Source organism: Alligator sinensis, unplaced genomic scaffold (genome assembly GCF_000455745.1).
Source record: "Alligator sinensis unplaced genomic scaffold, ASM45574v1 scaffold658_1, whole genome shotgun sequence".
Lineage (NCBI taxonomy): Eukaryota > Metazoa > Chordata > Crocodylia > Alligatoridae > Alligator > Alligator sinensis.
Genome location: NW_005842109.1, coordinates 2104404 through 2119712, shown reverse-complemented (window position 1 = coordinate 2119712; position 15309 = coordinate 2104404). Strand labels below are relative to the sequence as shown.

At 44.2% G+C, this 15309-nt stretch overlaps 1 protein-coding gene across 1 annotated transcript in view; it reads left to right on the top strand.

The window, feature by feature from the left end:
* Nucleotides 1-15309, top strand: part of UBE2J1 (ubiquitin conjugating enzyme E2 J1) — a 39608-nt gene that overhangs the window by 2256 nt on the left and 22043 nt on the right. The window contains exons 2-5 of the mRNA XM_014520357.2: nucleotides 468-527; nucleotides 5410-5483; nucleotides 6729-6860; nucleotides 7699-7783. Coding sequence (XP_014375843.2) covers nucleotides 468-527; nucleotides 5410-5483; nucleotides 6729-6860; nucleotides 7699-7783 — 351 coding nt within the window. The remainder of the gene's footprint in view (nucleotides 1-467; nucleotides 528-5409; nucleotides 5484-6728; nucleotides 6861-7698; nucleotides 7784-15309) is intronic.

The window sequence follows — 15309 nt, the reverse complement described above, 5'->3', positions numbered from 1 at the left end:
CGGCCTGGACCCCCGGCCGGCCTGCCCTGTCCGCGCCTGCGCGAGGCCCGGGGCAGCTTCCAGGCAGGGCAGGGCAGGGCATTGCCCCCCCAGGGGCAGGAGCTGGGGGCGGCCAAGCTCAGATCTGCGGGGGGAGGGGCGGGCAGGGGAGGGACGGGACTGAGCTGCCCTGGCCTGCCCTGGAGCCCGGGGCACCCATCGGCGTCTCCCTTCAAGCCGCTGGGGCTCCAGCTGGCCAGGCCCCAGGCAGCCTCTGTCAGACTGAGGGCGCCCCACCCCCGGCGGGGAAACGTCAGCACTTCATTTCCCTTTGGTTTTCCTTTCCCGGCTGCCCGGAGGCACGGGAGCCGTTCCTCTCCAGCTGGTGGAATCCGTGGGCAGAGGGCGTCCTCATGCCCGACCTGACATCTCTGGGTGTCTCGGCTGAGTCGCGCTCGAGTGTGTACAGCGCTAACATTGCGCGAGAGCCCCCACCTGCAGCACCCGTGAAAGGCTCGAGGGTGCCTTGGGGAGGATCGCTGTTGTTGGTAAACGTGAGGTGGAATGAAGACCGGAAATGTGGAGTGGAGGTGGGGGGAGTGCTGAATTTTTTTAGGGATGCAACCATCAGAAAACCAGGCCACCATCAGTGAAGGCATACAGTCGTTCTCATTAAAGGCCCTGACATGAGCCTAGCACTTGTGGCCGCTGCTAGCCATTGTGCGCGACTTTAAAAACAAGGGATCGTACGTTTGGCTGCAATGTGTAATCTGTTTGGCGACCTGCAGTTAACTCCCACTGGTCCTTGTATGTTGCCAGTCTCCTCCAATTCCTGTCTGAAGCCGCAGTGGTATTGTCAGTGCAAGTGGAGTTGGGCATGACCAATTGGTTGACATACCTGGCCTTCCCCATGAACAGTGACACTTGCTCAGAAGAAGAGAGCAGACCTCATGTCTGTAAACACTGGACCTTTGTTGAGGGGTGTGCTTTCCCCCTGGCATGCAGTAAAAGGAACTATGTTATGTTGTAAACAAGAGAGAGGTAGTTGGTTATGGGAATGTGAAGTTAGGAGGCCCTGCATCTATTAAAAAAAAAAAAAAAAAAGACCCACCCGTCTTAAGAGGCTGCTAGCCGGTTGGTCCAATTTGCACTTTATAGACTAAGAACACATTATAGGTGTTCCTCACTTGTGTGACCCAGGCTGCACTAGAATGCAGTCAGTTGTTTAGAGTAATTTAATTTGCAGTACTGAAATGTATGAAAATGAAAAGTCGTTTCATAATTTTTTTTTTTAGTTTTTACCTCAGCTTAGAATTTCCTGACTATTTTCCCTGTTAATTTATTAACACTACATGGGCTTCTGTACATAGTTTGACTTTTGTCAAAAACATTTTGTATATAGCAACACAATAGTTTCCTCTTATGTGTTCTTTCCCATGTACCATGCTTGCACTGAAATAGATGCATCTTGTTAATTTGCTTTTTAAGTACATGTCAAAAAAGCTTATTTCACCAAATGCATAAGCTTCAGAGTAATACATAGGAATAGTTTATAGTTATAGCAAACACATTAGACATGCCTGATCATTTGAGAAGAGTGCTGGAGGGGACCTTACAGTGTTATCTAGTACGGTCCTCTGCTCAAGGTAGGATAATCCCTGACTAAGCCATCCCAGCTAATTTTCTGTCTAACCTGCTCCTGGAAAACCTCCAATGATGGAGATTCCACAATTTCTTGACCAGTCTCTCAGTCAGGAAGTTCCTCTTAATCTCCAACCTAAATTTTTCTTGCTGAAACTTGAGGACTCTGTTCTCTTTTGAAAGAAGCCCCGTCAGGTACAGACATTTGGGAGTGATTTAACCCTGGCTGTTCCCAGGTTATTTTTCTCCAGGAGTGGCCTTTTTTTATTTTTGGTGAAAAGCCTGATCATCTGTACACTTGTGGTTTCTCCTAAGAGAGCAGTGACTCTCCCAGGAGAAACTGAATGTCTGTATGAGGTATGTGGCTTTAGGTAAGTTTCTCTACCATGAGAACAAACCTGGGAGTATTCTCCCACTTCCTTTCAATGTATACAGAGCTCTATTATCATCACCCTTCAGGTATTTGAAGTGTTATCAAATTCCCCTCAATTTTTTCCTCTCAAGACTAAATAACCCAACACTAGTTCTTTCAGTGTTTACTTGTAAGTCATGCCTCTCAGGCTCCTAATCATCTTCATTGATATCATATATTTTCATATAGCAACAAATACATTAGAGCTGTGACTTCTCAAAAAAAAAACTTGTAAGTAGAAGGGTCACACAGACAAAAGTACAAGATGATAACTTTTTAAAATAATCAACTTAGGAAATCTGACACACTTAAGTATATTTAGGTTTGGTTTATTGCATATGTCAACTGATGAGGCATGCAAGCACACCCATTTGTTATGGCTTGCCACGTCACTGGAAAGAATGGCATTGCACTGAATAATGCAGCCTTGGTAACTGGGTGGAGAGAGCAAGTACCTGTGGTTAATCTGGAAATTTTTTCCCCCACTGCTGTTACAAGATCCTAATTGTGTTCAACAAAAGATGGTTCAAAATGAAACTAGTGGTCAACAGCTGCATTAAATAGCAAAATACAGCTACTGTAACAAAACTGAATTCTAAATTCAACCGGCTTGTGATTTCTCCACACTTTTAAAACTTTTGAGTTTAAAAGAGTGCTTTAAAAGATAAAGAACTGAGTTAAACTTTATAACTCAGTTCTTTATTTATTACAAAAACATGAAATGTTTTCAGTCTCTAATTTTATCAATGACTTAAATCAGCAAGCAATCATTCTTGATTTAAATAGTTGATTTTAAACTTTTTGCATTGGTGCTGCTTGGTTTTTTTTTCCGTAAAGATTTTTGTTGGTTGGTACCCATTAAAACATGGTGATTGGCAGCTAAATGTAGCCTTTATGCTAAATTTGGCACTTTTTGCTAATGGGAACATATTCCAGGTGTTTAAGCGCTTGCATAGCATAGCGATTATTCAACTACTTAGGTTCTTTTTCTCTCTCTTGTTAGAACACAACGCATTTCATTTTTGGTAGCTGATTAAAAAATCTTTGGCTGGAAAACATAATTCAAAATACACAAAACAGTATTAAAATCTGTACTTATTAGTTAAATGTGCTAGATATGAGGGTATTAAGGGTACTAAATAAATTTACCATTGTCATAAACAGATTTTTGTGGGTGATATCAACACACTACTCTGCTATACTGTTATATTCCCCGCAGTTAAATCTAACTCTGCTAAAGCAGGGGTATCAAACACAGCCCACAGCTCAGTCCCTTTTTTCTGAATTATTAATAGGTCTTCAATCAGTATCTCAAAACCTACAAGTGTTCAGCTACAGAAATTAGAAAGGTCTTTTGTTGCCTTGTAGTTCCAAGGAGCGGGGGAAGGTCACAAACTTGGTTGGGAGTGGTGGTGAAGATACAGGAAGTTTTCCCTTCTTTCCCAGGAGTCTGTGGAATATCTTTTTGGATAAATATAAGAGCTCTGTGAGTCTAGGAAAGGGAAATGTTATTGTAAGGAGGTGGAGCTGGGAAACAGCTGGCTTACCTGGCAAGCTTTCTGGCATCTCTATGGTATATGCAGTCTGGAAGCAGTTACTCTTAACTTAGGAAGCTAATGTCAGTTTAGAATCTACATGTAAAGTTTGAAATAAGTTGAAAGCAGTTTTTTTGCTTTTATATTTTCCCCTAACAATTTCTGTAGCATTGTAACTCCATTTTTCTAATTTCTTTAATGATTTTTCTCTCTGCTGTTACTGAGACATCTGCACACAGGTAGGGATCTTGACTTATTGGTAACACAGAAGAGAGTGAAAATTACAACATACTCTTCAGTATATAAAGTAAACAGAAAAAAATAAGCATGACTTCTTCAATATTTTAGTAATCTAGTACCTATAGTTGTAGGATGAAATTGCTTTTTAAAAGTTGATGTCACTTTTTTTAACTTTACTCATTTATGTTGTTGACTCCTTCAATTGGTAGGATTCAAGTGCTCAGTAGCAGTATGAGAAGGCTTTATAGCACTGGCACTTGCTGTTATTGCTGGACTTCAAGCTCCATGGGTGAAGAAAGTTTCCAGCATAAAAATCAGCAATGCAGACATTGAATGCTTTCCCTCTTATGTGGATTTTACCTCGGTGTGGGGTGGAGTGGTGCAGTGTGGGGGCAGCGACAGCAGCAGGAGTGCCAGTGAGGCTTGGGGCCAGAGCCAAGGCTGGGGCCGGCCCGTGATGCAGCTCCCCACCTGGCTGCATGCAGTCTTCATGGAGACCAAGCCCCAGACATAGCGCCCTCACTGGGGCTGCCACTGCCCCCACGCTACTCTGCTCTGTGCTGCTCTGCCCCGTGCTGAGCTGGTGGGGCTCGGCGTTGCCTCTACTTCACAGGCATCCCAGGGTGAGCAAGCTGGCCTAGGACAGGAGTGCCCCAGCACTGCCTGGTGGGGCCAAGGGACCTGCTGCAGGCTGGGCAAAATTACTTCACTGTATTTTGCCTACCTCTGGTTTATAAGCATAGTATAGAATAGTCAGTATGGGCATTTGTATATATGCTTGCGCCGCAGCACCGGGTACTTTTAAAATGCTTGTCAATGCTGAGAAAATGGCAGCGGCGCACTTTAAACACCTGAAGGTGTTTTAGTTCAAAAGTACACTGCCACCATCTTCTGCGCACTGACAAGCATTTTTCTGCTTATACAACTGCATGTGCTGCAGCGCAGTGCACATCAGCTCACATGCAGAGCAGACTTGATTAATTGAGTCTGTTCCAACCTGATGGATCTTGGGCACATCATGGGACGAAAAGGTATGTGTATAAATGCCACTGGAATAATGAAAAAGGCAGCAACATACAGTGGTTGTTTCGTTTGAACTGGGATGTGTTTGTAATAATTCACTTAGGGCTGTGTATGCTGTTGTGGCTCTTCAGTTAACACTTGACTGCTCTTGTGATTCCTGAGCCAGTTGGAGAGTGTTGCTGATGTTATTCGTTCATTGAAAGCAATTGTGAAACCTTGTGAATTATTATATTTGTGTTTGTTTTTCCATAGTCTTAACATAAAGGCCTAATTCAATAAATTACCATCAGTTACCTGTAGAAATCTAATGTTTAGGTACTTTATTTGGGAAATGTGAAGCAACGAAGCATATTCTTTTTCTAAAAACTTTGTCGTCCTGTGACTGAACTGAGCAATTTAGAGTGAGCGTCTTGGAGGAGAATTAAGTAATGTTAGTCACTTCTCGGCCTCTTGAAGGTTCAGATCAAGTGCTGTACAATCTGAAGTACATTGTTAGCAGAATGAGTCCTGCTAAATGCATACAAAGTTCTCTGCATATTTGTAACTTACCTTAACATGTCCGATTTCCTTTTTTTAAAGCTGTCAAGCGTTTAATGAAAGAAGCTGCAGAACTGAAGGATCCTACAGATCATTACCATGCTCAGCCTTTGGAGGTTAGTTTCTGTGTATATTCATAGGAGCTAGAGGTGCAATGATACATCGGTCCAGTATCAGATCGGTACCAATATAAAGAAAATTAGCTGTATCAGATATCGGCCCAATAGGGCCAATAATTTGGCTAATAAATGCCCATGCAGCATGCAGGTAGTGAGGAGCAGAGCCAGCAGCTTGAAGAACTGCCTGCAGCTGGTAAGTCAGAGGGGAGAGAAGGGATGTGGTGGGGGGCAGATCAGTGCTTCCCACAGTGAGGGAAGGAGGGGGCAGGGGGCTCATGGGACAAAGCTGCGGCTTGAGGGGGGTGCAGTTTCTGCCACTGCTTGCACCCTGCATCTGCACAGGACAGGAGAGGCAGGCTGTAGCTGCGGGCTCAAGCCAGTGCTGCGTGGGGCTCTTCTCAGTGGGGGGCAGGGCTCGGAGGGGGCTGCAGCCACCTCAGATTTCGCTGAAGCTCCGCTCTGCTCCCACCGCCATGGCTGCCAGCTGCCTGTTAATTAGGCTTTTCCTGGCACGTGGGTGGAGGCAGGGCGTTGAGGTGGGGCTGTGCTGAGTGGCTGGTGGCTGTAGTGCTGGGAGCGGAGCTGCAGTGAATTTTGGGGTGGCTGCAGCCCCCTCCCAGCGCCGCAGGCACTTGCTCCACGGCAAGCCCCGTGCAGTACCTGCTGGAGCCCGCAGCAACAGCAGAACAGCCTTTAAAGCATTCACTTAGCCACTGCAGAAGCCCCACGTTTGCATCCCAGTGTTATGTGACTCAGGTTAGGGGCTCAAACCTCAGCTTTTCTATTTCAGGGAAGAATCCTTGCCAAAGGTTAGTGGCTTTTCTGGGGTGGCACACCCTGTGTCTCCTGTGGATGTTATTCCAATCTGCATAAATAACGACCGCTGGCTGTCTGCTCTTCTAGTTTATATGCGTGTGGTTTTAATAGAAAATTGCATCCTCAGAAACCTTTACCAATAAAGTTTTTTTTTTTTTTTTTTTTTCTTTTTTAAGAACAGGTACATTGTTAAGAAAAATTGGAAATGGGAGCATTTTTTGAAATATTTCCAGCACTTGTCCATTAAGTAGAACTGATGTAATATTGCTCTGTGTTATGGTTGTTATCCTCCTTTAGTGTGGTTCTGATTTGTTTACATTTTTGCTCTTCAGTATGTCCACAGTCGGTGCTTATTTTAAGAAAGTGATTGTCTGTGTTTAATCCTGTGCTCTATGACTTACAGATTTTTTGGGGGGTTGATTTTAGGATAATCTTTTTGAATGGCATTTCACTGTTAGAGGCCCTCCAGATTCAGATTTTGATGGAGGAATATATCATGGACGAATAGTGCTACCACCAGAATATCCAATGAAACCACCAAGCATTATTCTCTTAACAGTGAGTATTTTGCTATCATTCTTTCCACATAGTTGTTTCAGTTAGATTTTAAGCGTAAAATCCTTGAACCGTTAATTTTTGACAAGTAGCTCACCTGTAGCTTGATTTATCTAGTTTATATGTGTGAATGAGGTTAAATGAGATCTGAAGGTTAATCTTTAGGTAAGATTATTTTTTATTAGTGAAAAGGCACTGTAAAGCATACTTTAATATTCCTATCACTGAAAGAGAAGCGGAAATGATTTTAAGGTACAGCAGCTTTTTTTTCTACTTGGTATACCCAGTAGAAACATACAAAAGACAGTCTTAGTGCTTAGTCCTCTACCTAGTAACACAGCAACTTCCAGAAGCTAGGAGGAGTAATTAAATATTAAGAATAAGTTTTGGTGAAACAAAATGCAGTTGTAAAGGATTTAACTCTTAAGATTTTTTTTTTTTTTTACACAATTGATTATTTGGTTACAATATTTTTCCATAGTATTCCTGGCTTATAAAGTATTGAAATTCTTCTTGTGATTTGAAATATTGTACCCTGTAGAGCAGAATTCACAACGTGCTTTCTTTTGTTTATGTCTGAAAGAAACTGCCACCTGTGCTTTGTGCATGTACCGTCAAGAGTGGCTTAGTAACTGATCCAGCTTTTTATGGTTGGCCACAGTAGAGTTTCTGAGTTTGTATACAAACTATTCTATGGAAAAGACCTTTTTATAACCTTACATTTTTGGTAGAAGTTTAGTTTTAACAAGAAGCCTTTAGAATGAAGTGTGTGTGTTTTTTGTTTTTTTTTTGTTGTTGTTGTTTTTTTTCTCCTTCCTCCCCAATCCTGTCTTCCACAAAGGCCAATGGAAGGTTTGAAGTGGGGAAGAAAATTTGTTTAAGCATCTCAGGACATCATCCTGAAACATGGCAGCCTTCATGGAGCAGTGAGTATCAACTTATTTTCAGTGTACTTCAGAAAAACATTGATGGACACCAACCAAACTGATTTTGAGATGTGTACAGTTCTTTACTAGATTATCTAGGTTCTGTCTTGTCTTTATACTCTAGTCATAACTGTGTAATTGATGATGCATATTGCTTGATGCACATCATTTCAGCAGAATGTCTCCGACTTATTCACCTGACTTCTAGAAGAAGCAAAATTGCTTTTCTAGAGAAATATATAAAAGGAAGGGAAAATAAAAATGTTTCTGGTGTGGTTATTTGTCTTAGATAAACTGATGAATAAGTTTCATTTGTAAAAAATAACTTAATTCAAATTGCAGTGGAAAATCCTGTTATGGGGTCTGCTAAAAAAATAAATTCCAAGACAATATGGCATGGTTGCATAACAGCTATTAGTATGTCACTTCAGATTAAGATAAGGTGAAGTAGGATGGGGGAGTACAGCTCCTCCGCTGGTCTTGTGACTACTCCGTGTCAGTCTAATTTAACCACTAGTGTCAGTGCTCTCAATTAAGGTTAGTAGGTCTAGGCTTTAGGTACCCTCAACACCAGTTTTTGGGACTACATAGATATTAGTATGGACTAATTTCCACTTGAAATCAAATAGCTTGTGGAGATTACATTGGCATCATATATTAAGCATTAAGATTAAAAATTCACCACTGTATTTTCCCTAAAAAACCAAATTATTCAGAGACCAGGAGAAGGAAGAGAGAAGTAAGTGTCTGTCTGCTCCCAAAGCAGAAGCTGAAGTATCCTGAAAGACAAGATATACCCTCTTACCCTTCCTCAGAAGCAGCACCAGAGATCACAGCAGCACAGGACTAACGAACGGGAATTTGAGTGGGAGTCCTACTTGGGACAGGAGCTGGAAGCCACGGCTGTGTGGGGAGTGGGTTTTTGAGTGTTGCTGAGTAGGAGGGCCTGTCTGGTTTGGGCTTGGTGTTGTAGCTTTAGTTTGGGTGCCAGTTTGTAGGCTTGTTTAGAAGAGTGGGCTGATTGTAGTGTGAACAAAGAGATGGGGTTTATCTAAGCAGAAAGGCTAGGCTTGCCAGATTAGTGGTACAGGACCAGTGAACAGGCCAGCAAATGGGAGTTTGAGAGTGGAGTTCTCTGGGGAGTCTTCCCTGGCACGCTTTCTTACCCTTACTTCCACTTAGCAAGCTTACAATGAAGGAAGTGAGGAACGAAGAGGGATTTTTCTTTTTCCAGAAAGTAGCAGCAGAAGAGGAAGAAGGAGCTAGCGGAAGAGTCAGTAGAGTGTCTGGAAACATCACAGTGCCAAAGCCCCTGCTACTACCAGCACTTTTGCTGCCTGTACATGTGCAGGCTCTGTCCAGACATAGCCACTGACCACTGAGCCTTCCACCCAGGTTCTGGTCTGGCTTTGCAGGGACTTCAGCTGGCATGTCCCTGCCCAGGACAACCAGGTGGGGGAGTGCTTTCATTGTGAGAGGCACTCAAGCGTAGAAGTGTCTGTGAGCATGAGGCCATCATCAGCTTTATGCACAAAGAGACCTCCAGGATTGTAGAAGACAACCAAAGAAGGTTTTGGAAGGCACAGAAGATGCATTTACTCTGGAAGGGGAAAGCTGGCAACTTGTCACCTCTGGCAACAGACAGCTGTGATTCTGGATCTACAGTTGTCCAGCTGGAGAATTGGTATGAAGCCTTGGCATCAGATGAGGAGGGTAGAGGTAGGATCCAGAATGACCTGAATACACTGGAGAAATGGTCTACAATCAGCCAGATGAGATTCAACAAGGACAAGTGTAAAGTTCTGCACTTGGGACAATACTGCGGAGTAGGACCTGTGGGTTATGGTAGACCATAAGCTGAATAGAAGCTAACAGTGTGCTTTTGTTGCAAAAAAAACCCCAATAATACACTGTATTGTATCAACAACAGCATCACTTGCAACTCAAGGCAAGTGATTCTTCTGTTCTTTCTAGCATTGGTGAGGCCTCACCTGGAGTACTGCATCCAGTTTTGGGCCCCTTGCTTCAAGAAGAATGTGGATAGTTTGGAAAGAGACTTGCACAGAGCAACCAAAATGATTAGAGACCTGGGAAGCATGACTTAATAACCCTAGTTCTTGCAGACTTTGCTTTTAAGTCTGGAGAAGAGAAGACCGAAGGGGGATTTGATAACAGTCTTCAAATACCTGAAGGGCAGTTACAGACAGGGTGGAGATAGACTTTTCCTTGTGGCTCTAAGGGACAGGACAAAGAGCTATAGCCTCAAGTTTCAGCAAGGGAAACTTAGGTAGGATATTAGGACTGTGAGGGTGATCAAACATTGGAACAGGTTACATGGAGAAATTGTGGAAATGGACACAACCTCCATCCTTGCAACTTTTCAAGAGCAGGATAGACAGGCACATGCCTGGGATGGTTTAGTCAAGGATAATCCTGCCTTGATCAGGGGTATTTGTACTAGATAACCTCATGAATTTCCTTTCAGAGCTAGTTTCCTATGATCCTTTCTGGGGCATAGTGGAAAAGAGGAAATAAATGAATGAATCTCACTGTGGAGCATGTTGCCAAGATAAAGAAAAGGGATGGTGTGTAAATGGTGGGGAAAAGTAAGCGGTGGTTTTCTGTGAGTGGTGTCATGTGATAGAAAAGGGAGGTTTGGGGAGGGCTTGAGAGACGCCATGGAATACAGGCAAGAATAAATGAGGTGTGAGATTCAGAGTACATGTTGAACTATTGATATTTACTTGCTCCCATAAAGGACAGTTTAACAAAACTAATTGTATACAATATTTTTAGTTACTTTTTTACTTGTATAAGTCGCTTTAAATCCTGTTGTTTTACTTTACTATCTAACTCCTTCTTAGTTACTTATTTTCCTTCTAAATCAATTTGAATTATGAGCTAGTAAAATGCGATCAGCTGAATGACGTAACCCTTATTGAATGAATACTGAGAAAAAGGGAGGATGACTACAGAGCCTGAGTTTAACTGAATTATTTTTGCCCTTTGTAGGTGTCAGAGCAGTATACCTCTTAAACTTTGCTCTGAAATAGGGAATCAGCAGGATGTTGCCCGTGACCTTTATTTCTTTTGTGTTTTCTTCCCCCAATGTATCACTCTTTGTTATTACAGTTAAGATGTAACTCTTTGTCAGATAGAAGTTATATAGCTATGTTGAAACATTAAATTTCATAACCAGAGTATTGTAGGACACACTGAGCTCCTCCTGGGGTTTGCATCAATCAGCATGAGCCGTTGAAGCAGAGAATTGCAGCTACAAAGACGAATGCAGCTGCAGAAATCCAGAGTTGCTGCTGGTGGACCACGCTTTCATTTTGTTCAACAGATGTTGTCTGTTTCAACAGATACATTTGGTGTTGGGGTGGCAGAGAATGGATATCTATGGGTGTGTTTGTTTTGATTGCATATTTACTTGCTATTAAGTTGCTGTGAGTTTTCAAATGGCTTGTGTCAAACTCAAGTCAGTTGGTGGGCCTTATTCCCTAACAGTACCCATAGGGTTGGAGACAACTGCTGTTTCCAGTTGTTGCCAATTCTTGTTGGGAACTGTGATTTAAAACGGGTAAACTTGATGAGGGGACAGGGACAGAGGGAGAGAGCAGGGAGAGTATCAACCTCCTGGAGCAGAGATGGGTACTGGCTAGTAGGGCTGTGCGAAACACCCGTTTTGTTTTGGTTTCGGATTTGGCATTTTGATGGGACAGCAATTCATTTCAGTGTTTTGAATTGCTGTTTCATTTTGTTTCGGCTGAAACTCTTTCCAGTTTCAACACTTGCAGTGTCTTGGCCATAGGCTATAATGGGGAATGACTAAAATGCCAAAGGCCTATACTTTTGTCGTTTCTTGCCTAATTCTGATGAAAATTGCAGGAATAGTAGCCCCTTCTGAGGGCAGGAAGCCTGCCAAGTTTCAAGGAGCAGGGGTTTCTGGGAAACTGTACTTTGTCACAGTAGGTTTCCTAGAAATGGCCATGATACCCCTAGGGCCCTGTGACAGTGCCAGCTCTGCCCTGTGGGTACCTCTTCTCACCTGCTGCCATGTCTTGTTGGAAAAGATAATAGATCGGGAGGTTGCCCTTGAGCTTCAGCTCCGTCACGGTCCCACTAAGTCTTGTAGGTTCTTGGACCCCTTGCTGGGACCCGCTCTAAGTAGGTGCCTCAAGGGGACACCCTAAGCCCTGTGGGCTAGATGCATGGCTCCAACCATCCCTTACCATGCCCCGTGCCTCGCAGATAGTATATCAATATCATCCCTGTAATGAGGTCTCAGTCTCACTCTACCTTCTGTTGTCGCTGGGCTCTCTGTGCACCTGTTGCTGTGCCCTCACTGGTGTTGGGGCATCTACATGACACGGTAGTGTGCCCCAATGAGGTCTTCTCCCCTGCAGCCTCAGTCTGCGCCACCACTTTAAATAACAATTGGTAAGCAGCACAGTAGCACTAGCATCTCAGGCAGCCAAACTGTCACAGAGCCTTCTTTCCTTTCCTGCAGGAGCTTCTTCAGTAGCTGCCAGAGAACTCTCCCTACCAGCCCCAGCCCTGGGGCTTAAATGTGCCCAGGGCCCTGCCACCTCCTGGTCAGCTGACTGGGGTCAGGTACTAGGGGTGTTGGTCTAAAGACATGGCACCGGCAGACAGGGTTCTTTGGGTCAATCTAGTATCTTTTAGTAGACCAACTGAATAGTTGTATAAGTATATCATAGCAAGCATTTGCATTGAAAACCCTTCATCAGGCTGAGGAAGCACCTGCAGTTGGTAAATACAGTTTTCTTTGCTTTATACACATACTAAAATGAAAAAAGTTGGATTTGTAAATAGTTCACGCTGTGTTGACAGTACTGTCACACATGTTCATCTGAGTTTCCATTGTCAAGAGGTTGCCTCTATCTTTTTCCTTGGTAGGGTGTTGTGGTTTGAGAGAGCTGTTTCCATGCTGTCAGTATCTATTAAATAACTTTGTCCCTGTTAATAGTATCTTGTGTGCCTCCTACCTGATGCAAGCAGGAAACCCAAGAGGGACTGCAGATGAAATTAGCTTTGGTATCTTATGGTTGTACAGGACCTAGTACAATGAGGGCCCAATGTAGTCAAGGACTTTAGATGCTACCACAATAGACTAAACAATGCTAAACAATAAGATAAATACAGGCAACTCCCGCTCAACGCTGTTTTGCTTCGTGCTATTTCACTATAATGCTCGTTTTACATTGATACCCGATTCCACGTAGTGCTCGGTGAGTTTCATTATAATGCTCACAGGCATTGTACAGCTGGCAGCAGGTTTTGCTTAATGCTCTTCTGCTTAACGCTCGTTTTTTTGGGAACCAATTAAGAGCGCTAAGTGGGAGGGTTTTTGTATTTCTGAGTAGCAAATCACATAGGAGAACTTTGGGTGCAACATTCCAAGTTTTCTATTTTTTAGGAGAGACGTGTCCAAATGGCTCTGAGTCTTGTTAAAAAAATGAGTTCTATGAATAAGCTTACAGCTGTGTAATGATTAAGCCTACTTATCAGTAGAATGAATTTTAATTTAGAACTGTATGTGGAAAGAGAGAGACATCTTGTATATCTAAAGGGAACCAGGCAGGGCCATCCCTTGTGGGGGAGTGAATCGGGGCGACTGCTCTGGGCCCTGCGGTCAGTGCCGCATGAGCCCCGCCATTGCCACCATGCGCTGCCAGCTTCAGCTGCTTGCCACCCTCCGCCCCCACCCGCTTTGCCGGGTGGAGGTGCTCGCCACCCTGCCCAGGCCCCCGACAGGTTGATATGCCCTGGGCCCTGCACACCCCTAGGGACAGCTCTGGAACCAGGCCTGGGGGGCAAAAAGGAGACCAAAGAAACTAATGAATATGCTGAACAAGTTGTTCAGGTGGAAATCCTGGTGGTGTTGAGACCAGTGAGTTTGTCATTGATTTCAGTGGAACCAGGATTTCACCCTTAGTTTGTGTGTTGCTGTATGTCTTTAGCAGACAAGGTTCTTTGGGTAAATCTGATATCTTTCATTAGACCAACTTGGATAGTTGGAAACATTCTTTTTAGCAAGCTTTCATGTATAAATACCCTTTGTCAGGCTGAGGAAGCATCTGCAGTTGGTGTTTGCTCTTCCTGGATGGAAGGAATAGTAAAGAAGTCAGAGGCTGGCATGCAATGCAGGCAAGAAAGCCAGTCACTGAAAATGGAAATGGAGGTGTCATGAGGTGAGGGACAGGCTGGGGTGTGGGAGGAAGGGGGATGTACCAGTGCAGGTAGAAGTGGAGAGGTGCCTGGAGAGTCAGATGTTTGGCAGGTTGTAGTGTGTCAGAATTCCAGTGTCTATATTGAGTCCATGAATTTATGTACCTAGGAGGTTGGGCATGCTTCCACTGGTGCCAGGCTGAGGAGGAGCAAGGGCAAAGGGGTGGTGCCTGTGGGAGATGCACCAGCATCCCTTTGGTGCTTATGCGTTTTGCTCCCTTGCCTGGTTCTGGCTCAGCAGTGCAGGCAGGTAGCATATGTGGGATCATCTGCTACCTCAAAATGATCCCAGAGCACACTACCCCCTCGCTTTTGGGATGCGGGTGGGGCTCCTGTCTTATCCCTCTCCTCAGCAGGCAGAGGTACAACAACAGGAGCCGAGCCAGCTGCCCCCACAGCCTTCTCTGCAGTCCCTTCTGGGGAAAGGGACCTGGCTCTAGGGGAACTCTGAGAGGTGTGGAGCACAAACTCTGCTTCCCCCCTCCTGCCCCAGAATTTCTTGTGCTATCAAGCTGAGGTCCCCTACTTCAAGATTGAGCTCCTCTAACACTGGGAGTGGGAGGCTCATACTGGGACCTGTAGTTGGGGTGGAGACTGTGCTGCTGGTGCTGCTTGTTGTCATGCTGCTGGTGCTGGGGTTTACTGTTAGTGTCAGAGCGGGTGCAGCTGCAGGCACTGCTGCGACCTCCTTGCTCCCAGTACCAGCAGAAGCCTCATGGCTGGTTGAAAAAAGGCTCTCTCTCAGCTTGGGCGACAGGGAACTGACACCTCTCTCTCTGCCCCCTCTTACTCCCCTCCTAGACTTGGCAGCACTGGCCTTTCCAGCACAATTCATGTTTTCCTGTGATGGAAAAGGTGCCTGACTGTGTGTGGTGTGTGTATGTAGGTATCTGTATGTAATCTATCTGATCTATGCTGTGCTTTCCTGAATAGTGCCAGAGATTATTGTCAGGCGAAACACAGATTTCTTTTTCTTCACGTTTAAAAAAAAAAAAAAAAAAAAAAAAATTTCAAAAGGAATGGATATAGGGGGGAAAAAAAGAAATGATGTAGGGATAACAATACTAGTATTGTATCCTATCCAATCCTTTGCAAGTAGATGACACTCCCTAGCTAGACAGTAGCAGCTAGGAAGCAGTCGGAGTCAGTGCCTTTCAGATGCTGCTCTCTGGCGAGAGACAGGCTGACAGTTTAAGTACTCACAGGCTTATATGCTGTTTTAAAACTTTTTAGGTCCGTGTCCCATCCCCCTCCCTGCCCCGTCCCCCCCC